The sequence below is a fragment of the Camelina sativa genome, chromosome 10 (genome assembly GCF_030686135.1).
Source record: "Camelina sativa cultivar CO46 ecotype springtype chromosome 10, ASM3068613v1".
Classification (NCBI taxonomy): Eukaryota; Viridiplantae; Streptophyta; class Magnoliopsida; order Brassicales; family Brassicaceae; genus Camelina; species Camelina sativa.
Genome location: NC_141889.1, coordinates 3,340,342 through 3,364,419, shown reverse-complemented (window position 1 = coordinate 3,364,419; position 24,078 = coordinate 3,340,342). Strand labels below are relative to the sequence as shown.

The 24,078-nt window shown below is 35.5% G+C and overlaps 3 protein-coding genes and 1 long non-coding RNA gene across 6 annotated transcripts; 2 read left to right on the top strand and 2 right to left on the bottom strand.

Annotated features, from left to right (window-relative positions):
- The first annotated feature begins 1,008 nt into the window (after nucleotides 1–1,008).
- Nucleotides 1,009–3,403, top strand: LOC104716889 (ethylene-responsive transcription factor ERF043-like). Its single transcript, XM_087468205.1, has one exon. The coding sequence runs from the start codon at nucleotides 2,444–2,446 to the stop codon at nucleotides 3,143–3,145; it is 702 nt and encodes a 233-aa protein (XP_087324331.1). The 5' UTR covers nucleotides 1,009–2,443; the 3' UTR covers nucleotides 3,146–3,403.
- A 6,340-nt stretch (nucleotides 3,404–9,743) lies between these two features.
- Nucleotides 9,744–10,781, bottom strand: LOC147935765 (uncharacterized). Its single transcript, XR_015568214.1, has 2 exons — nucleotides 10,629–10,781; nucleotides 9,744–10,106 (listed from the first exon to the last, which is right to left on the bottom strand). It is a non-coding gene; the product is annotated as an uncharacterized LOC147935765 (long non-coding RNA).
- Nucleotides 10,392–13,345, top strand: LOC104716888 (carotenoid cleavage dioxygenase 8, chloroplastic-like). The gene is made up of 6 exons (XM_010434356.3): nucleotides 10,392–10,811; nucleotides 11,242–12,009; nucleotides 12,174–12,364; nucleotides 12,458–12,647; nucleotides 12,821–12,923; nucleotides 13,003–13,345. Exons 1-6 carry the CDS (start codon nucleotides 10,497–10,499, stop codon nucleotides 13,146–13,148), a joined length of 1,713 nt encoding a protein of 570 aa, XP_010432658.1. The 5' UTR covers nucleotides 10,392–10,496; the 3' UTR covers nucleotides 13,149–13,345.
- A 1-nt stretch (nucleotide 13,346) lies between these two features.
- Nucleotides 13,347–23,552, bottom strand: LOC104716887 (calcineurin-binding protein 1). Of its 3 annotated transcripts, none has more exons than XR_015568213.1 (19): nucleotides 23,250–23,552; nucleotides 23,064–23,138; nucleotides 22,846–22,965; nucleotides 22,707–22,747; nucleotides 22,389–22,600; nucleotides 20,336–22,119; nucleotides 19,741–19,956; nucleotides 19,063–19,626; nucleotides 18,410–18,625; nucleotides 17,813–18,023; nucleotides 17,463–17,618; nucleotides 16,536–16,693; nucleotides 16,255–16,447; nucleotides 15,712–16,103; nucleotides 15,358–15,538; nucleotides 14,990–15,213; nucleotides 14,242–14,905; nucleotides 13,982–14,036; nucleotides 13,347–13,658 (listed from the first exon to the last, which is right to left on the bottom strand). XR_015568213.1 is itself a non-coding variant. In XM_087468472.1 (19 exons), exons 1-19 carry the CDS (start codon nucleotides 23,250–23,252, stop codon nucleotides 13,525–13,527), a joined length of 5,616 nt encoding a protein of 1,871 aa, XP_087324598.1. In that variant the 5' UTR covers nucleotides 23,253–23,552; the 3' UTR covers nucleotides 13,347–13,524. The 3 variants fall into 3 exon arrangements, 2 of the variants coding, with proteins under 2 accessions (XP_087324598.1, XP_010432657.2); XM_087468472.1 differs by having other exon boundaries at nucleotides 17,463–17,614; nucleotides 17,809–18,023; nucleotides 18,393–18,625; XM_010434355.3 differs by having other exon boundaries at nucleotides 18,393–18,625.
- Between the last annotated feature and the right edge of the window lie 526 nt (nucleotides 23,553–24,078).

The window sequence follows — 24,078 nt, the reverse complement described above, 5'->3', positions numbered from 1 at the left end:
TGATGACAAAAATTGTGCGGGTTGTGTTGTGGAGGACGTCTTTGGAGGATGACGATGAACGAATTGTGCATACGGAACAAAGATGTACAATTGGTTGTTCCGTCCTTGGTTACGACGATTTCAGTTTGATATATATACAATAGTTTCATTTTTGTCTTAGGATATATTCAAAGTTTCTTGCTTCTTGTTTTCTTTAAAAACATACTTTTGTTACTCTTGCTTAAAAAAAAAGGTTGTCAAATATTAAGTTATTAACCAGTCATGTTATCCAGAATTTTTAACCTTATCATTGTTGTAATAAATAAAAGTGTTCTTTGATTTTATAGTATTCTTTAGCTACAAACGATTTTTTACAAAGATTCTGAAACCTAAGTTATCTGGTAGCAAAAAGAAACAAAAACTCAGTAAATAACAAAAGGATCAAACAAAAATACAAATAAATGCCTTGGCTGTAAGTTCGTAACATATAGTAGTATATCACACGCACGCACACACACACAAGATTGACTATTAATTGGCTAAAAGAAGCTTTAAGAACTAAGTGAAGTCCTCAGAGCCATATGATATGCACGACGTGCATGATGTATAAGCTATCGTGCATATTAATTGATTCATAGTACATAAAACTTTGTTCAGAGCTTTTAATTGATTTGATAAGCTACAGTGCATATTCATGGATAAATACGGCTTCAGCCTTTATCCGATCTTATTAGTTTCTTACATCCTGAAAAAAACAAACAGTCCTGCAAATACAGATAGATGGAGTGGATTCAAATATTTTGTTGGCGATAAAAGCAAAAAAAAACTTGAAAAGTCCGCGTTATCACTAGTTAATATTGTCGACATTATTGATGATGTAATAATGGGACAACTTTTTAATATGAAGGCTTTTTCGAACCCTACCACCGAAGGAAATATAGAAAACGACTTCTTCATAAATGATAGTAATATATATAATGTTTGATTAGATCCATTGCAATGATGGTAAAATATTTTGCATGACAAAAACACTCACTTTGGGTGATTTTAGTTAACAGAATTAAAATAGTATGAATCATCCGTCTCTAGCCGACACAAAGTATGTAATTCTTTTCATACTATCATTCTCTAAATTTTCTATTATACTTGCGTTTACATAGTCATTAAAAAATGAGACTACAAAGGAAACTAGACGCATTAGTCTAGTTTGATTGTCATTGACATAGTCTCTCCAGGATCTCATGATGCGATATGTATATATCACCATTTCTTTTGGTCTTGGAGGTAAGTGGCTTGCAATGTAATATCCCGATTTAATATAATGTTTTTCGTTTTATTGTTATGTAAAAAGAAATTTATGATAAAAATATACTCCAGGAGTACGGTTTTCTAATCTAACTTACACTATGAGACTTTAGATTGTTCGTGTTATCATATTTATGATTACTGTAGGTCTTATGGTAATGTTAATGAAGTTTAAAAGAGTCTCCGTTATTTAAAGGTTTTTGGAACGAATTGAGCGGTTCAAGAAGGCACGATTTAATGCTTCTTATAAAGTACGTACTTGATATATATAGCTAGAAGTTAGTACATCCTAGTCCGTGGGTTGCCGACTTGACCAATTTTTTTTTTTTTAATTATGTTTCTTGAAAAACAGGACATTATTTTAAGAGTAATAACGAAAATATTAAAAGCAAATTCTTTCTACTAATGAGTTCAATAAAATCCAACACAACTGGTAAACGACTACTACGTACTATACCGTAGGTTCCTTCCAGCCCTGCTGCATCTTACAACTTTAATAAAGATGATCAGAGAGTCCTTCTGAACAAGTAAATAAGAAAAAAACAAATTAAATGCAAAGAAAATAAAATCTACGAACTCGTATAAATCGTCACATCACAAAAAAAGCAAAAGATTAAAAAAAACATATATCGTCTTTCGCGTTATAATGAAAAGAAAAGATACTTTTTGTTGACAAAAAAAAAAATATATATATACTTTTTAAATAAAAAAAAAATCGTAAATAACAATTTTATACAACACCAACCTCGTAGGTAACCTATGGTCCCTCTTCATTCCACCACGTATACGAGGACGAGAGTATGCCCTTATATAAAAATTGTAAGTTAAAACTTAATATTTCTTCATTTGATTTAAGATCATTTGAGAGAGAGAGTTTGGAAACATTCCAAAAACTAGAACTCGAAATTTTTGTTCACCAAATGATACAAACAAGAAGTATCCTTTTATAAAAACTCTTATTCCACCCCAAAAATAAAATGTCTCACTCTTTTTTGCCTTAAATTCTTTCTTTTTTACAACAACCCAAATCTAAATACAAATTCGCACTAAAATAGCAAAAAAAAAAAAAGAAGAAATCAGTCTCTTTGACATTTTGTCGAACACTTGGACGGCATAACAAAAAAAAGAAAAAAAAAAGGTTCAACCTTTGAGATTAGCAATGGCGGATTCGTCTTCCGACAAGGAGAAGAAAGAGAGTAGTATGCAGCCGGTGTATCGTGGAGTCCGTATGAGGAGCTGGGGCAAATGGGTATCGGAGATTCGTGAGCCGAGGAAGAAATCGAGAATCTGGCTCGGTACTTTTCCGACGGCTGAGATGGCTATGCGCGCTCACGACGTTGCGGCTATGAGCATCAAAGGAACCTCAGCCATTCTCAATTTCCCAGAGCTCTCTGATTTATTGCCACGACCCGTTTCGCTCAACCCTCGTGACGTCAGAGCTGCGGCGACCAAAGCCGCTTTCATGGACTTCGATACGACGCCGCTTCGTTCCGAGACTAGCGAAACCACGACGTCGAACAAAAGGTCGGAGACTGGGGAAACGACGTCGAATAAGAGGTCAGAGAGTAGTAGTAGTAGTGTGAGCAGCGAAACGGTGTCGTTCTCTTCGTCTTCGTTCTCTGTGACGAGCATTGAGGAGAGTGCAGTCTCGGACGACCTTGACGAGATCGTTGAGTTACCGAGTCTAGGCACCACGAGTTTAAACGAGTCAAACGAGTTCGTGGTTTTTGACTCGTTGGAAGAGTTAGTGTACATGCCTCCTTGGTTAAGCGGTACGGATACAGATGACTTTACGTATAACAATGCTTCTTCTTCTTCGTTGAACTCATCAGTTTTCGAATCTTGGAAACACTTTCCCTGAAAAAGTAATATCTTCTCTGTTTTTTTTTTTTTTTTTTTGTGGGGGTTTAGTTTTTTGATGGGAGTCTCTGTGTTTTTGCGTTGCCTGAGATATCTCTTTAATTAAGATGATGATGATGTTTGTGGAATTAGATAACTTTTTTTTGATGTTCTTCTCCTTCTCTTCGTACTCGTAGTCCGGTTATGGGAATGTAACTGTGTATATTTTGCTATGGGTTTAGCCGGAAATAATGTGACAGTAACCATGTAGTTTTCAATTTTGCAAGATGGTTAGATTCTCAATTTACACCAAAACATGTTGTCTGGTTTGTATTAATGTCCACGATGAGTCACAATCTGAATTCAAGAGATTACTCTGTGTGGATTGTTTGAAAAAATGAAAAATAGGCATATGGTCTCAAAGCTTGGACAACATTTATTTCGATGTTTGACATACCCCATTTCTTCGTAGCAGTTCAAATTTTCACATTATCTAAAGTTTCCACACAAAAAAAAAAAAAAATAACTACTTTAGTACTATGAGCTTAGTTAAATACTACTACCAAGTATCACAATTTAATAGTATTAAGTAAGTAAAAAAAATGTCAAACAGTAGATATGTAATTCTCATCAACAATTTGAGACAAATTTTGTAAGCATGACTTTTTTTTTTTTTTGCTTTACAAATTTGTGACAGGTTTTATGACCATATATTAAACTAGTCTACAATCGATTTTTTACAATTTTTATGTAACTTTTTTTTTGGCCATATGCATTATTTTTTACAAATTATATATAAATATAAGGTAGTTAATCAGTAGTATGTAATAATTGTCAATCTCGTAGTCCTAGTTTTATTCTTTAATACAACATGCCTATGATCTCTAAAATGTTTTATTTAGAGAGCTATTTGATTAATAAATTGGTTTCGTATGGTTTACTTTGCAGAGATTATATAATACTGTAAACTGTAAACTTACAGTGAATCTAAATATCTATAAAGGAAAAATACGTTATCAGAGAGTTTTTTTCCCCCATGAAATTGTGAAGGGTAACGTCCACGTGTATTTATTATTTTTGTGTGGAAGCCAATAAAGTCTGCTTTCAATTTGTCTCCATGGGAAATAAAAAGTTACTACTATTCAGTTTGTAAAACAAAAAGAAAAAGAAGATATGGACAGAAGTGAAGTCAAATTTAATTGGTCCAGTTACTCTCTCTAGTCTCATTGTCGTGTTCCCAACTGCATCTCAATTTTATTTTGTCCTTCAAAAAAGAAGCAAGGACGAATCATTGGCCGATGATAGTACTGATCAAGATAGCAGATAGGACCTTATAAAACCCACCGTCTAAGTAGATTTAACATTTTTAAGTGTGCCTGTAAGATATTGACGGATTCATATACTACAAAATATGTTGGATCCCAACTACATTTGTTACTTGGTGCAACTGAAGAGATTATCTCCTTAAAAACCCCGGCGGTAAAAGGCAGTTCTTTTCTTCCTAAATTTTAAAATAAGCACTCTAATACATGTTTACCAGAGGATTTAACAAGTCAATTTGGAATATGAGTCATGGTCAGATTAATATGACACTATAGAGAATATGTCATTTGTAATAGACCGTTCTCTTGTAATGTACAGAAACTTAAGTATCATGCACCGTCCAAAAAATCAAAACGGTCCCTTGTATACATGCACGTCTTGTCTATTGACAAATGGACGAGTATATGTGAAAGGTGAAAAGAAGAAGAGCTTACTTACAAAGTTACAAGTCTTTATCACAAATCACAAGTTGTGAATCAAGTGCTGGAGTGGAGCACACACATTATATTTGAATTTAGAATCCATATAATTCACAAGTGGGTTTTCGTATTGGGTTACCATCGACCCATAAAATCCCTTCGCATGAATTATTGCATTTTGCTTTCCAGCAACACTTTTTAAGTAAAATCCCATTTACTTTATGTTCCTATTCATTATTGATAGCGAAATCCTAACAAGAGTGGCTCCATGTGTATTTAGTGAGTTTTGCCATATTTCAACTGTTGTGTCGGTGTTATTATTATTGTTATTTTGGCTTGTTTATATGGTATTATATAGCTTGGTGAATTCTTATATACAAGACGATGTTACATCGCAAAATGACTAGTGTCCCAGACTCCCGCAGTATCAAAAGAGTGCAAAATAATCCATATTTTTGTTGTTAAGTTGAAATGATCCACGCATCTATGGTATATAGTATAAAAAAATGTCTTTTAAAGCAAATTGACCGCGATGTTCCTTCGACTAGAATCTCTCCTAGTCCTAGTTGCACTCCTGTATACGTTTAATATTTGCTTATTGCAATATATCAACCCCATTAGTCCACAATTTTTATTTTGTTTGTTGAGTAAATAATGTTGTCAACGTTATTAAAAAAAATAAATTTAATCAACAAACATTAGGTGAATAAATATAGTAACCTTTTTCATAAAGGGTTTATAATTAAAGTGGACAACGTTATTCACATCTTTTTTTTGTGTGTAGATTTAGTAGAGATTTGAAAAAAAAAGAAAAAAAAAGAGAGACGTTGTTTAGCTTAAACAATGGAGTAGTTACTTGTCTAGTTGATGTCGTGAAAAGTGAACCACATCCACATGACAGAAGAGAATTAGTAGATTTAATTTGGTGTTCGAATTAGTCTATGAAGATAATTTATTCCTGACGTTTTTGTTGATCTGTCTTATATAAACGATGTTGAGATCGATAGGCTTGCCTGTATCTTGATCATTACGCTCTCGTCCTATAGCTTATGTATATAGATCCTTGAACCAAGTGGACCAACAACGAGTTTGGAATTGCTCGAAAAAAAAAACTGATCGGGAACAAAGAGAAACCTCTCTTGTTATGGAGGTTTTTAGAGTTTTAAACCTAAACCATCAAGATGATGGTTCAACTCAAGCCTAATCTTTTTATTTACGAGTTCCTTACTTGCGTGTGAATACATTTTAATTAGACAAAACTCCTTCTGCATCATCATCCACTATGCAAGTTGGAGATAACAACCGTTCTCAGACCTCTCTTTTTCTCTCGACAACACTTTCGCTGCAAGAGGAATAGAAGAATAAAAGAGAAAAGGAATTAATAAATTGGAGAACACAATGCGTTCTCTGCTTCGGTGGGCTCTGTTTTTAATAAAATTAAAGAGCAACTGCTCAAGCGTCCAGTGTACAAGTTTGTCACTGATGATGGGCTTGGGCATCTACCTTTCCTTTTTGGTTTACCTCTTAAGTGGAATTTTGGCAATTCGTAACCTGACCGCAATTTTAATCACTTCATTCATTTTTTTGAAAAAATAATGTTAAATCCATTCATTTCATAAGTCATAACATGCTCCGTCACGCATCTATCGTTTGGTGAAATGACTTTCTCATCCGTTATTTTTGTAGTGGACAAACGTATATATTGGTTGACTCTGTTTTACGAGTTTTGGAGACTAAGATTTTGTTTAGCTAGCTAGAGTTGTTAGGTTTTTGCAAGGGATTATCTATTTATCTTTTGAGATGGAGTTCTTTCCTATGGAGAACAATTATGCTAATTTGAAATACGATCGAGAGTTGACCAATGAAACAACATATAAAATTAATCAATTTAGATATTATCTTGAACAAATATCCCTAAGGGCTAAGACGCACCATGTTGAACCATTTATTGGAGTCTTACGAGTGATAATTAAAGAACTTCCAGCAAAGATGCAACTTCCTACGAGGCTACGACATTCACCTAACCCCAAGTTTAACAATACATATATATAATAAAAAGTTTAAAATATTTTGAATCAACCTGTTTTTTTTCCATGTATGATTATTATAGAGTTATAGTAGTATTCCATAAAATAATGAAAGGGAAACCCTAGCTGATAAAGTTAGTGCTGTCTTTTTGACCTTTTACTGTTCTAGTTTCACGTACCGACAAATTTGTTAAAACTAAAATAAAAAAACAAAATTGCCCACTAATAAAGTCATCTTTGTTATTTGTTGAACAATACTAATATGTGGGAATGAGTGTGTTTAACTCTGTACAACAAATGACGACAAAAAAAAAAGCATTGTACAATAAATTAGAATAGATATTTCAGGATTTCCTAAACGGAATTGCTATTTAGACTTTTTAATCCTCGACCTTAATTGTCATGAATATTTTCCCGACCTTAATTACCTAGAGCTGTATCTTTTGATTTCTCTATCAATCTCCTTTTAGCTAGGTCTTTGAGCATTATGGACCACAAAACACGTAAATTCTGTTGGTTCGGATTATAAAATATACACACATATATTTCAAGAATAAAAACAAACACTTTATTTTTGTCAAACAAGATATACAAACACTATTAATATTCCCCCCCCCCCCCCCCCGTCAAAACACTACTTATTTTTGAAACTTTGCAGTTATTGTTTTTATTAATAACGTAGGTTTGTAAGTCAAATTCTTGATTAATCTATGACACTGATATGCTGATGTTTTTGGGTTAAATCGCGAAATTTAAACTAATGACAACGTTTCCCCAATCCCCAAATTTACATTAATATAATTTACTTTAAGAAGAGGGCAACAATAACTATAAAAATAATTATATATGGAGCTTTCTTTGTGGGGAAACCCTGATTTTGTCCGCCACAAGTGAGCAAAATCAATAAAAAAATGTTGTTTGATTTTGATACTTTGTAGGAATCAATTGGGGCATGAAGAGACATTAAGCAATTAAAATAAGGGCGTTGAATACATATATACAATTAACGAGTTCTAAAATGCAACTCATCTCATGCACCGTGACGCTTTAGTGATGGCATTTTTAGGGTTTAGTGGCTCATGGAAAATTTTTGTTTTTCAGATGTTTTCTAGATTTTCAATCATTAAAGGTAGCATTGGACCAAAAGAGAAAAAAATATTTAAGAGCTGAATTTGAAAATCCAGAGATTTCCCACTAAAATTAAAGAGAAGATGCATTTCCTAATTCTTTGTTATCTTCGTAGAGATGACTAAATACATTCGATAATATTGACATGACTCATGGGTTCTATCACATTGCATCAGCAATGTAAACATTAAAACTTGACAATGAAATATCTGTCAATCTATGTGCTGGATTAATCCGACTAACATTGTATCAAAAAATCCCACTAAGAGTGACGCACAATGTTAATTTAATAACTAAAACCACGAGAATTAAGTATTGTTTGTGCCAAATTAGTAAATCAAATATTACTTAGTTAATTCTTGTTTAGCTTGTTTCTTCCGCTCTCACATGATATCTGCGAACTGCAAATAAAAAAAATATGTATATGTATTTAAATGTTTTTTAAAAAAAATTAGTGACAAAATGAGTACATCTCTATATACTACATATAGAATTAGAAGTATCTTCAATTCAATATTATTGAAGTATAATAAAAAAAATTTTGGTGAAAGAAGTTAATAATAAAACTGCTTAAGGTGCTGAGTTGACATATATCATCTGAACATGTTTTCACCTAGAAACTTAATACAAGAAATGGAATTCACTAGCATTTTAACGAAGAAGAGAAATAACCGATAATGATTAAAAGAAGTGATTATTCTCAAGACTAGAGACACATAACAGATGAAACAAACAAATGTGGCAAACATATGGACCCAATTAAATAGCAGTTTTAATATATTTTTTATATAAAAGGAATATTCTCTTATTAGTGGTCATGGACTTTGTACTATATAATTTAAAATTCTAATATGGTAAATTAATATGATATGAAATTGGATTATCTTCATATTCTATTTTGAACTTCTTTGAATTTTCCCAATTAGGTATATGGACTAGGTAAAATAATAGAAGGCTATGTACACAAGCCAGCAATAGAAAAGTAGAAATATATAGCAACCAAGATAAATTAATGTTCTGTTTTTTTATGTCAAACAAAAGTGCATATATTCTTTAGATTAATAATCCGACATACTGATGAAAGTGCAAGACATTTCATATTGTTATACTACAAACATATGTACAGACTGCTATATATGACATGTTTTGATAAATGACATGTTTCATAAAATCATTATATTCGATTATCGTATTTACGGTTGTATATGTAAACTGTTGCGTGTACCAAAAAACGTTTAGAATAACTGTCACATCGATCCTTCAAATAGCTGAATCAAAGGTGATTCTTTTGTTTGAACTTCTAAATCTCACACAAAAATACAAGAAAAGTCAAATAATGTGGTTTCTCTGTCAGCCTAATTATTTGTTTCTTCCGAAAAAGGTACCTGACCATATATAAGAAACCCACTTGAATCAAACTCTTGACACGAAGTGGTCTATGCTGGTTTTTTTTTTTCGTAAACTATATATTGATCGACAATCGTTTTCAGCGGCGTATTATGTTCACTTCGAAGCATTCCCTGTCAGTCACACTATTCAGCTATACTCCACCAATCATAGCGGTCTTTCTCGTTCCAAATTATTTGAAATATGGGAAATGAAAGTAAACTAAAACAAAGTACCAACAATTTTAGAGATAAAAGAGATATTTTTATCATTTGTAAGGTGTTAATATAGTACTATTTCTTTCCTTGTTTTGTTGATTATCTAATTTATGCGTTAATTCAGGAAATAATCATACGATTTCCCAAAATGTTTAAATATACACCCACTTTGCATGGCCCATATAAACAGTGTAAACGTACAATATAACTTATCATCACACATGTTGATTAACCTTAAAATTACATTCACCAATGCATCGGACGGACAGAATAGTCAAATATAAAATACACCCATATAAATCAATCATATATATATTCATATTTACGCGTTGACAAAATAGAAATTCTTACTCACACATAAAATGATTTCGATGACACACTTACCAATTTTAAGAGAACGTATATTGTACGTGTTAATTAGCCGAACGTTTTGAGGATGCCTCTCGTTAGACTGACTTGAATGTCTCTATCGTCCCTGAAATCTGTAGGCATACGAGAAATAGTTGAATAGTTCATATATCAATTAATCATAGAGATTCTAACACTACAATTTCAGCAAACAAGATGTTTTTGGTCACTATGCCACCACTAATTCCAAAACGAACATGACCAAAAATATTGTATCATATATTATTATTAAAGTAGTATATATCCTACAAACCCCATCAGTAATTAATATATAATATCAACTTGAATAAGCATCTATCCATTATTTGTAACAAGAGCCCTTTAGCGAGACCCTATAAATACATCACATGTGTTGCACCAAACATTCACTAAAAATTCATTTCCTTTCTTGAATTCATATTGTGCCCTCTTTTCAGTACACTAAAATTCACTACAAATATTTATTTAATAAAATCTCTGCCAAGATGGCTTCTTTGATCACAACCAAAGAAATGATGAGTCATCATCATGTTTTGTCGTCAAGTAGACTCACTAATCTTTATTCCGACAATTCCATCAACGATCAACAAATAAAAACAAAATACCAAGTCTCTCACCGGTTATTTGCTCGGAGGATCTCCGGTGCAGCCAGAGCCGTAATCAATTCACCGATGCCGCCTTCGGTACCGGAGATAGAGAAGTTGGAAGGCGAGAGACGATGTCATGTTGCGTGGGCAAGTGTACAACAAGAGAAGTGGGAGGGTGAGCTTACTGTCCAAGGAAAGATACCCACTTGGCTGGTTTGTCTTCTTACCATTTTTCTATATTTGCTGGGAGTATATATAGTTTTAGCTTATATTCGTGGAATTTCACACAAATATGTATCGTGCACACAAAACACACTCACACTGGCACATGCATATCTATATACAATACCGGACAAAACAACTTTTATACAAATATCGATGCTTGCGAGTTGCGTCTATATTTTTCTATTTTGTATTCAAACTTTTTTTTTCTTATACATGGTTTCATTACTAGCTAAAAGTCTAAAGAGATCATTAATTACGCCATGTTCGGTTTACAGAAGAAAGATTCGGATTAATTATTTTTTGCTAATTTCCACATATAATTAGTCTAGTCTAAGGTTATATGTTCTATATATAAATTTTACAACATGAAATGTAAAAAATGGGACAGTAAAATTAATGAGATAAAGATGACATGCAGAATGGTACGTACCTAAGAAACGGTCCCGGCCTATGGAACATTGGCGGCCACGATTTCCGTCACCTCTTCGACGGCTACTCCACACTCGTCAAGCTCCAATTCGAAGGTGGTCGTGTATTCGCCGGACACCGTCTACTTGAATCCGACGCCTATAAAGCGGCCAAGAAACACAATCGGCTTTGTTACCGTGAGTTCTCCGAGACTCCTAAACCGGCGATCAGAAACAGCTTCAAGAACCCTTTCTCCGGGATCGGAGAAATCTTGAGGCTTTTCTCCGGTGAGTCTTTAACGGATAACGCCAACACCGGGGTGATCCGACTCGGTGACGGGCGGGTCATGTGTCTCACGGAGACTCAAAAAGGATCGATTCTGGTCGACCATGAGACGCTGGAAACGATCGGTAAATTCGAATACGACGACGGGTTGTCCGATCATATGATCCAGTCAGCGCATCCGATCGTGACGGAGACGGAGATGTGGACGTTAATCCCGGATTTGGTTAAACCGGGTTATCGGGTCGTGAGGATGGAGGCCGGTTCGAATAGAAGAGAAGTTGTGGGGCGAGTCAAGTGTAGGAGCGGGTCGTGGGGACCCGGGTGGGTTCACTCGTTTGCGGTGACGGAAAATTATGTTGTGGTACCAGAAATGCCCCTGAGGTACTCGGTGAAGAATCTACTTAGAGCTGAGCCGACGCCACTTTACAAGTTCGAGTGGTGTCCCCAAGACGGAGCTTTCCTTCATGTCATGTCCAAACTCACCGGAGTAGTCGTAAGAGTCAATAATGGCCTTATTTTATTCATTTATTTTAAGGATTTTTATTGGTTATAGACTTTATAGATATCATATATTTATGGGATGAGTGTTTCTTTAGTTAACTAAAATTTGAATTTATATGCATTACGTAAAACATAAACGTTTATATATGTGTTAAGGTGGCGAGTGTGGAGGTTCCAGCATACGTTACGTTTCACTTCATAAACGCGTATGAAGATGCTGATGAGAATGGTGCTACCGTCATCATTGCAGATTGTTGCGAACATAACGCAGATACTCGGATACTCGATATGCTCCGTCTCCATACCTTACGTTCCTCCCATGGTCAGGACGTTTTACCCGATGCTAGGTAATATTATATTATTTAAGGGTTTATAATTACCTAACTTACATAATATTTTCAATCTTGATTACATATATAATGTAAATGATCTTATGTTAGGATCGGGAGATTTAGGATACCGTTGGACGGGAGCAAATACGGAAGACTAGAGACCGCCGTGGAGGCAGAGAAGCATGGGAGAGCGATGGATATGTGCAGCATTAATCCTTTGCATTTGGGTCAAAAATACCGTTACGTTTATGCATGCGGTGCTAAACGGCCTTGTAATTTCCCCAATGCTCTCTCTAAGGTAAGTTGTACACACTAAGTATTTTTTTTCCCTATGGTTACTGCATGCTATACGTACATACCAAAATTTGTGAATTTGAACTTAAGAAGGTCTTTTACCTTGAATAAGTACATATTAATTGTATGTACAGTATATAGTAAAAATTTCATGTTGTTATAAATTGTACGAGACAGGTTGATATCGTGGAGAAAAAAGTGAAGAACTGGCATGAACACGGAATGATACCATCTGAACCATTCTTTGTGCCTCGACCCGGTGCAATCCATGAGGATGATGGTTAGTTTAAAACACATATATATAGCTTTATCAGGATTTCTTCCATATGAGTTTTCATATTATTCCTCGGTACGTGAAGGAGTGGTGATATCGATAATAAGTGAGGAAAATGGAGGAAGCTTTGCAATCTTGCTCGATGGAAGCTCCTTTGAAGAAATAGCAAGAGCCACGTTTCCTTATGGTCTTCCTTATGGTTTACATGGTTGTTGGATCCCCAAACATTGATTACAATCTCAACAAAGATACCTTCATTATACAAAACACAACATATGTAATATTTATTCATACACATCTGTATAATTAATACATGTTGCAGGTTTTGTAAATTGTTGCCACTTGTATATGCTTTTTGTTTCATATAGTTAATCATATATCTGTAATGTACAAACCCCAAATAAAAGGAACGGATTGTGGTGGATACAGTTATCAAAATTGCAATAGATTGACCATTCTTGCTATTCAATTCAATTACATCATCCTACAATACATTAATATACACCCAATTGAGAAACGCTATATGACAATTTACTCTATTTTCCTTTTTCCCCTTAGCTGAAAACATGTTACAACAATATGAAAAGAAGAAATTAGAAAAGCTCTGTTACAATGGTGCAGGTGTGGAGCCAGAACTATCCCCACCCAACGAATCGGATATCACCTGCACAGGCTTAGGAGCAGTGTCGGGTACTATCACCTGCACAGGCTTAGGAGCAGCGTCCAGTTCATTGTTTCCACCTATCCATTAACAAATATGACTTCAGTTTCATGGGGATGATTTATTTAAGATCTTTGGGGTAAGAGATAAAGTGAAAGCATTCTCTCTCTTTGACAATCAACAACAAGAAACCGCAGGACACAAACATATAAATTAAATCAATTGTAGCTATCTAAACGAATCCCCATGCTTAGAGCGATCTAAGGAGTGTTCATCATGCAGGAACATGGCCCTATCTCTTGAGAGCATTATACAGTGGAAGCCAGTGAATCACAAGAATTTTCTATCAAGGTTTTCGTGGTTCAAATTGGATTTACATTACGAAACATGTCGAGTAACTAACCTGATTGAACCGAAGGAACCACTGATGAAGTTGAGGCTCCTCTCTTCATTTTTGGCTGCGATATCACAAACAGTTTCTAAATAAATGACTCTTACCAAACTTCAATATCTAGCAAAAAGTCTAAAAACACAAGTATGCAAATGAATATGACTGTTGTAGTCCAGAAACCGTGACCTAGGTGAGTAGGTTTTGCAAGTTAAAACACTAAAGACTTTTATATCAAGAAAAAAGAAGACTAAAATAATGAGCAGACTGGATACCTTGGTATTTTCTTCCATATATTTCACGACCTGAGAGATGCTACCGCAATGTCCATGAAAAAGCGTGTAAGCCCACAAAAGAAGCTTCCTTGGGATGCTTACATCAATGACTTCAACTCCTTCACTGCCTGGAAGAAGTTCTCCAGCTGTTGATAGTTGAGGCAGTGCGAAATAGAGGTTGATATCAGAAGGGAGTGTCACTGAAGCAGTTTCTCGGAAGAAATTGTAGCAACTTTTAAGTAGGGAGTAAGCGATCTCCAGATTCTCCTCCACAACTTTATTGGTAATCAGTACATTCTTGATCTTGGACAGAACAGGGCGCCATTTTGCCTCAAGCATTTGAGATTCTGAGGGATCCTCGAATGAAGAACTCCAGAATTCTGACTGAAGATCAACACAAAGCACCCGTTTGTTTTCCAGTATACTAAATGGTGGAGTTATTGCTTTACATTCCGCTGAGGATACTTGCTGCAAGGGGGTAATCAATGCCAAGCTTATTATCAGAGCTCGGCACCAAGCAAGAGAAGCATGTCTTCCAACTTTAGCCGAAAAACTATTAGACAACTTTGGATTCTTGAAACGCTTTCGAATCTTTTCATTTATGGTTTCCAAGGTCTCAACCTTGTTGTCTAGTTCAAGAGATACGATGTATTGATGTAGATATCTGCAAAAGGGAAAATCAATATCAGATAGCAAAAATCCAATGCCCAAGCAGGGATATATTTATGCCTCATGCAAAATTGATTACCTGTATAAGCTGTTTTCTGAGGTTTCTGGACCTCTTGTTTCAGGAAAATTGCATATGTCTGGCCATATGCTTCCTTGTTCAATAAAGAGGGAAAATATTTTCTCTAAGTTACTATCAGGGTTGATTTTTGCTTCTGGAGACTCAACCCTACTCATCGAGGAAACCAGTGCATTTACATATCTTCCTATTGCAACTGGTACAAGGTCTTCAATGCATAGAGAGAACTGCATTCAAAATTTGTAGAGCATTTAGCAAACAATATTAAGCTTATGATAACCTGATGATGATCAAATTTCATGTCATGTGTTAAAAAGGGGTACTAAAGGTACCACTAGCAAAGTCTTTTATAAAAATGATCACGTCCTTACCCTCTTATCTGACCGAAGAGAATTAAATGCTCGTTCTAGTGTGTTGATATCTCCAGTTTCCTCCAATAGTCTCAAATAGAACAGTAAGTATTTACGGATGCAAGTAATGAATTTCCGTGAGCTTTCTGGCAGATTAACTTCAAGAGCCTTCTTGTTACCAGCCAAACCTGGAGTTTTCCGCCTAAATAGAAACAGAGAAAGTTTTACATGAGATTCCCATAATCATAAACAGTTAGACATCCATTTTATCATATTGTTTCTCAGAAGCTGATTCTAATCATCAGTGTTACACAACCTCTTATAGAGCAAAGATTACGTCAAAAATTTAAGGGCAAGGTAAGAATGTATCTGCACCTTCCCTTTTTAACCATGCCATCAATCTCCCACATATTGATCGTAAAACTTGACCTGGATGATTTGAAACAAAAAGAGAGTTCTTCTTTTGCTCTTTGCAGATCACTGCTCCCACCCCTTCTATACAGCCCTTGGGCAAGCATGTATCTCGCCTTATGAAAGTGTTTAAGATCTCCTTCTACACATATTCCCAGTGCAGAAAGGCTGTCGTTGTAAAGCATATGCCATACCCCTTCCATCTGAATTGATCCTTCTCCAGTTTTAGCATAACTTGCTTCCAAGTTTCCATCACGACCTTCTTCTAGTGTACGGGAGGATCCAAAAGTCGTTGTACCGATGATTGTCATAGCAGTATCCTTTATAGATTCATCAAAGCAATACAAGGCGAGGACCTGAAAGTTGACAGGAAACTATTAAGGACCTCAAAAGAAAAAACGTGAACTAATAGTGGACTTCTTAAACTGAGACTGAATTTACACATAACTCTCTGGAAACCGCGATGCTGTAGTTACAAATTGAAAATATAGAGCGTCAATTACAAACCTTTAAGGCTTCTAAGTTCTGTTTCCCACACGCATTTAGCAGCTTCAGACGAGAAGCATGCATTCTATACACAGGATCAACGGCTGACGGATTCAATTTCATGGCTTGCTCATAATAGGATAAAGCAATTTCATACGACAGCCCAAGCTTCTCACTGAGTTTTCCCATGTAGAATGCATGAGACCAGTCTTGTCTGTACAGGATGGGTTAATAAAAAGAATTCTCAGCCTCTTAAGCAATCGACCAAAGTGAACACAGTTTTAATAACAAGTAAACTATACCGATGTGCAAAAGCTTTGTTGAAATGCTTCATTGAGTTCTCACAAAATCTAGTCCACGTCGCATCCTTGGAGGGTAGCACAGACCGCTGATCATAAGACGGCACAACACTCTGAAGGTTGTCATAGTATACCAGCGCCAAAAGCTCATGTATCTCGGACTACAATAGAGGATCAATCCATAAACATCATCAACACATCAGCAGGTAGTTCTAATATACTACATGAATAAAACTGACAACTCTCCAAAAACCCAATTCTCCATGAAAATACAAGATGTACTTGGTTATTCCTGCACGTTTTACTCAATGTTGTATCCTCAAAATTATATCATCAAGCTTATAACTTATTCTCTCTATAGAAAGTAAGATTTCTTTTGGTTTAACGAAAATTCACATTTTACTAAAACTTACTAAAAGCTTCCACCAGAAATCTGGTAGGTAGTTCAAGTTAGCAATAATAACATTATAAGAGTATAAAATATTTAGGGGAAAGAATAGGTAGGCTCCGATAGGTTCAAAAGCGTCTCTAGCTTGTGTATGGCTAAAAGCTTGATCATAACCTCTTTCAACCTAATCTTTACATCTATGGTCAACTATTTCTAACCACAGCTGAAAAATGGAGAATACTACATCACATTATCATTCTCGCCTATTAGTAATATCATCAAAGTAATCGTCAATTAAGTTTTTTCCCTTTCAATTTATATTTAATGTTGATTTTCAAGTCGATATCATATTCCCTTAAGTGGCACTACCTATAAGCATGGTAATTGGGGACATACGACACAGCAAGATCTATTTTCAGTTGTAACAGCTACCTTCTAAGGTTTGAATTAAAAAATCGGTTTGACCAAAAAAACTAAACAACAACATCTATTTTCAGTCATCTGCTTAGTAATAAAGCATGGATGAAGGTGGCAAATATAACCTGTTGATCTGGTGACCTTGCCAATGCCAAACTCATAAGCAGGCAACGTCTGCTTCTTCTTCTGCTTGTCTCAACTCTTTGTGAAAGAGCGGAATTCTTCCGCCATCCAACAACGTTTATGTGCTTACTCCCATCATTTAGCAACAAATCTACTTCCTGATTTAAGTGAAACCAAATGGGATATGCAATTAATTACCAAAACATGAATAAAGACCCATTACCGAAAGACACAAAGCCACCCTCTGTAAATCCTTTTCATTACTCCTTACCTATTTAAAGGTACAAATTCGAAATATTCTAGAAGTTGACATATAATGACAGTAACAACAAGAATGACTGAAAGAACTTGCCTCGTCGTATATATTGCCAAGTTTTTCCCAACTCTCAAAGCGCAGAGGATTGTATAGCAGATCATATTTGAATAGATTTGCATTTTGCTGTACAAACTCTTCTCCTTCCTTCGTGAGAACAAAGCCGGGCCACTTATCACTAGCACTAACTTCCTCAGACTGAGCTAGGAAATAATACAAGTTGCGGTAGACGTCCAAATATGGGTCGGAACTGCAAGCAAGTTAATACAACATTCTTACGTATTCCAACATTACATATATATCTAAAAATCAAATAATTGTATTTGGGCAGTGGCAGAAATTCTCTTTCGTGGTTCATCATTTTCAACGAGAACAAGAACAAAATTCTAGGAAACTTATTCTTATTCATCATTGTCTGCTTGTCACAAAAATCAGACATGTGAAATTCATAGAGATATTTAGGGTAGAGAATATACATAAACATTCAGATCATCCTGCATGGTTACCTCTGTTCAACAGTATTATTATTGATTATGCAAAGAATCCGCTAAAACGATTTCAGACTATGGATGTGATTTTTGGCAAGAGGAATTCATAACAAAAATATGCTTGGTTATACCTGTGAAGCAGTGATACCTTGTACTCACTGAGAGTTCTGCTGGGAATTATACATTTAATTATGGTTTCGAGGAATCCTTCAGAACCAGCCTCGTATGAGAGTTTGTCTTCACATAAATCAGGGTCATCTAAAAATTTATCTATCACATTGCCAACTAGGAGATCATCTGGTGGTCGTGAAAAATGCTTTTTTATTGCTCTCAAGACTCTTCGGAGTTTAATTAGACCAGTTCTCTGAAACAAGGAAGGACAGTTATAAGATTACCAGAGTCTATCTTAAAAACACAGTACGTGTATTGAATACTGCTAGCAACACATTCTGTATTATATCATGTGGATGCATTCTTATAACTTATTTGTCAAAAACTAAATATTTTGCAATTATAAGCTGCATGAGTTACTATTGGTACAACTCATGTACTGAACACAACTTGCAACACCTTATAATTTGTGTGTGCCATGATGCATGCTTAAATCTATATACATTATTTGGTAAACACCAGTTGACATGTGAGCCTAGCTACAGAAGTAAATAGATGTTTTGGTAGATTGCAATATGATTTCATCTACTCACAGAAAAAATTAGCACCAAGTACAAGAAAATAAACTTTGGCACGCACTTATCACACACATGAAAATGCACCTACAAAAGTTAAGGAAAGATCACTCACAGATGAAGCCTTGGCATAGGGTAGTATGTACTGGAAGACATCAACACATTGTTCCTTTGTCTGATAGTCTCCCCGGCTAGTGTTTTTGTGCACAGCAAGCTCATCTTCGTAGGAACCATCAACTCTAAGATTCAGACCATACAGGCAAAAAAAACATTGATCTAAAGCGTTGTTGATCGACAACTCAAGTTCATCTTTTTCTTCTTCAGCAACTTCTTCAGTGTGTTCCGGAATCGGTTTGCTTTCTTCTTCTGACTGTTCTTTTTCCCTTTTATCAACTTGTCCTTCACAACCATCATTCTTGGAATCTGTTTTATTGTTTCCGTTTTTCTCAACATGCACCTCTGCGAGAAATGATTTTATTTCATTTCTGCAGAATTTGTCAGGCAATGCCATATCAAGACCATCTGGGGAGTTAATACTGGATTTGACTTTCATGTCCACAGCCAATAAATGCTTAATCGCAAATCTAAGAAAAGCTCCTTCCTCCCCCGCACAATTTATACCAGCACAGCAAAGCCCATATTCAGCAAGCAAATTATGGAGACCTATGATCAACTCAACCTAAAAAGAAAATTGAGAGAGTCCATTTGTCTCACCAAACTGAGAGCCCCAAATTCATCACATATCACTAAAAAAATGAAAGAAAGCAAAAAACGGTAGTAAACCATGTCTTACTTGATGCTTAGTAGATATGGTAGAATCAAGGTGTTGAAGTTTACAGAATCCAATAACTGCATCGAGAAAGCAAGACTTCTTCTCTTCTTCAATCCCATCAGCATTTTGAGAATCTGAATATCTCTTAGAAAGAAAATGCCTCACGATATATGACATGACTGTCAAAAGCAAAGCTTGTATACCAGCTACACAATCTCTTGGGGTAACCATGCCATTCTGCACATAAAACAACACATCAATACACGCGGCCACATTTTTTTGTTTTCTTAGGACAATAAATTTGTTACAATATTGATCTCTTGTACATTTTCTGCCTAGTATTTACACATGAAAATTTATTTAAAACTTTATGCTCTTTCAGTAGTCTGTAGTACAAGAGCCTGAAGATTTTCGTAATTTGAGTTAGCATATCAGGCAAGGAACAAGCAGATGACGCAGTTAAATGATTCAAATAAACTCGATGACCATCTGTATATTTTAACTCATACGCTTGTTAGCTTGTACCAGCATGATCGAAATCACATATCCATAGCAAACAAAAATTATTAGCTTTTGAAAACCATACCGTATATTTCAAAACAAATTTCAGACTTACAGTGTTTCCTGACTGGTCAAGGAAGTTCTTCACTTGAGAGATACAGAGAAGAATTGCCTTGACTTCCTCCGCCACCAAGTGATCCCAACTCTCACTTGAATCTTTAGACGGGGTTTTAGGTGTCACAACAGATCCTCCCGTACCAGTTGATTCCAGGAGAACTTGCAACTTTCTTCTATGACAATTCATATAAACCTCAACATCTATAGGCTTACTCTTCTGGCATGCTTTTATTAAAACGTCAAGTGCTGATAACTCAACAGAGGAGAGCCCTTCTTCCGTTTTCAAAGCGTATGCAGGCAAGATGTCTTTATTTGAAAATAAAAGAGGTGAAAGTAAATTTACACACTCCGAATAAACTTCTTTCTCCATCATCTCAGGTATAGTATTTTCCAACAACAAATCAATCTTAAGCAGATTTATTTCATGAATGATTGTGTCGATGTTCAGCTCTGGAGTTCTTCTGCAGTGAGGCAGCTGAATTAAGACAGGAGCTTCTCCAATACCTTCCTTGTCCAACAATGACACACACTTGAAAAGTTCTTCAAGTGCTTTAGCTTTTTTGTCCTCCAAAATTGATAACCGTGCACTCAACCAGAAATATCGAACCCAGAAAGATCTTTTATTATAATCTAACACCTCCTTAGCAGTCTCATCACCTTGAAAACTCCTAAAGGCGGAGTCAGAAAAACTTTTTTCCCAAGAAATAGGCGTAGAGTCGATAGCATAATCAAGGGAAACAAATTCAATTATCTTAGAGAGATGATATGTTGCTTCTACCATGCATGATGGGCCATCAGGACTGTCTGACCGTTTAGAGTCAAGGTCAAAGGACAGCTCGGCGAGAAAAAGACTGCATTCAGGTTTCCGATCTCGGCCCCAGTGTCTTGTGAGCTTTTCTAGTTCCAAAATTTTTAAGCCAGTATCACGAGTCAAAAGATGTTCACATTTACTAGCAATATATTCTAGAAGCAAGTGACCCATATGATACGCACCATAATTCCCTGAATTTTCCTTCACAAAATTAGAAACGACAGCGTGTTCAGAAATTGGATCAGATTCCTCAAGGCAGAAAGAACCAGCAGATACTCTGTTGCATCCCCTTTCAATGAAAAACTTCTCAAGATATTGAAGGATGTCACTGCTAGGATCCTTGCTATTATCACATTCTAACTCATCCTTCTCAGGTTTCTGGTTCCGAAGCCGTTCAAGACGAGTACTCCGCCTCTCTTGGGGGTGTTCTTCAGAAAACACAGGTTCTTTTTCTTTTACAGCACCACCACTTTCTCTTTCAAAGTTGCAATCCTTAACAGACACAATACTTGAATCAGAATCCACAAAATTATCCTTCTTTTCCAGACATTGCATTACAGCCTCTGTGCTAAGAGCTAATTCAATGGTTAATGGTATATCAGCGGATATGCCCACAGTTTCACGCGAAGGCTGCATTATCCCAATAAGAATATTTATCAGTGCCACCCATGTAGCTTCAGTAAGTTTAACTTGCAAACTTTTTTTCAACTTCTTGGATGCAGCATTCAAGTCCTGATTCATGTCAGACACCTTTCTCTTGCCAAGAAATTTGAGCCGAACGTGGTGAGGTTCAAGTTTATCTATACCCTTGGGCGCAAAAGGGGCTGGATCCGTTTCCTCAATACAATGTTTAACATGCAAAGCACGAGAATGTGATGGCCAATGCCTTAAAATCAGATTTGCAACTGAAAGACAGGAAACTTCATCACCTATGGCAATGAGAACTTCCAGAAGTTTCTCCATGCAGTTCCCTGCACAAAAGCAAATTCAATTTTTAGGGGTTAGGGAAAGAGGGAAGCATATATGCAACAGTTAATACCACACATATGACCAACGTGAACCGACGAACAGCGAGCAATCATAGATTCAACATCTATTGCAAAAGCTATAAATCATGTAGAAACATACCAGTAAAATATAAACGAGTAGTAGATATTTCTCTATTCAAACCATGACAAACTAGGAATTCCATGTGTATTATATATAGGGAGAAGACAGAAGAATGAAAAACAGAACGTACAATTATTAGGGCTGCAGAGAAGCCCTTGTTCAAATGCCCATCGTGATATACTCAGTAGTCCCATAGAACATGATAGGGTTCCAAGATGGTTCCACAGAACAGAATCTTTTGCATCTATGTCTATAGCTTGAAGATAACAGTTTAAAGCATTCTCGTAATGACTGGAACCTAGCTCAAGAAATACAGTGGCAAGGTTCTTCAGAGCCAAAAATCTGCAAACAAAAGAAAATTATGTATGGGCGACCACAGTACTAAGAAACAAAACATAACATGAATTACTAGACATGTAACCAGATGAATTAAAACATGGAGCCTGACCTGAGATGATGGAGATGATTATCGTTTGCAATAGTCTCCACCTGAAAAGAAATGACTCAATGTCTTGTAACAAAAAAAAAAAAAAAACAGGTGATGATTCAGAGAAAGCATTAGAATAAACAGAACAAGTTTTGTTTACTTTGGAGTTAGCTATTATAGGATCCTTAAGGATAGATTCAAGAAGCTCCCGAGCCTTATTGTAGTCTTTAGCTTGCAGCTTGAGAAGACCATCATGATATGTTTGTGACAGATGAAACTCCTGAAGAGGGCAGATCAATAAAAAAAAAAACAGTTCAATTTCGATTTCAAACAAGGAGCAGATCTCGCTTCAGATTTCAACAATATAAAAGAGAATACCTGAGCTTCTTTGCTAGGAGCTAAAGGTTCCCACTTCTCTTTGGATTCCGTATCATTGATTGCTACAATCGAAAACTGAAAGAAAACAAAAAAAAAAAAAAAAAACGTTGGAGGAAGAGATCAAAAACCAAACCCTAAATTAATTAAAAGGATCAAAATTGAAACTTGCCGGAAGTTATCAATTACCATCTTTGATTGATAGTCGAAGCTGCAGAGAGGTACACCGTGATTCAAATTCGTCAATCAATCTATCTTCTAGCTAGGGTTTATCATACAGATTCTGATTAGGGTTTTAGATTCCAATGTATATATATATCCCATTCTTTGTGTTGTGTCTCTATTCTTCTTCTTCCACTGTGTTTTGTTTTGGCTTATTTTGCAACTCTCCTCTTCCGTTAGCCAAACTGTCTAACATAAAGGGTTTTTTTTTTTATCCTTCCCGATATATATGCTCTGGATAATGGAAATTTTTTGATGACCCCAAAAAACAAAAATGGAAATTTTGCAAAAATAAAGTCATATATCAAAATTAACGGAGTTATTATAACGCTATTTTTTTTTTGGGGTTCATCTGTCAAGTTTCTTCAACACATACGTATCGACGATCAGATTAGAATACGATGATTAGTAAAAAACACAATTCATCTTTTAACAAATTTGGTTAATCTCTCATCACATAACTTCAACTGTTTTCTTAGGCCGCTACTTTTTAATGGGCCTATTTCTATTTCAATATGCAATGAACTTTATTGGACCCCTATCCATTAATTAAACTACATATGTACTGTGGTTTTTTTAAGTTATCTGTCCAATTTTGTAAGACTCAAAGATACTAATTGGGCTGGACACCAGCTTTTACCCCAAAACAAAACAAAAAACGTTATTAATATTAATTGTGAGCAAAGGGCATATCATAAATATTTTGTTCATTACAATTGTAAATCTTGTTATTTTCACCGTATGTGTTTGATGCAATGTACAGACATCCAAACAAAGTAAAGCATACACGGTTAAG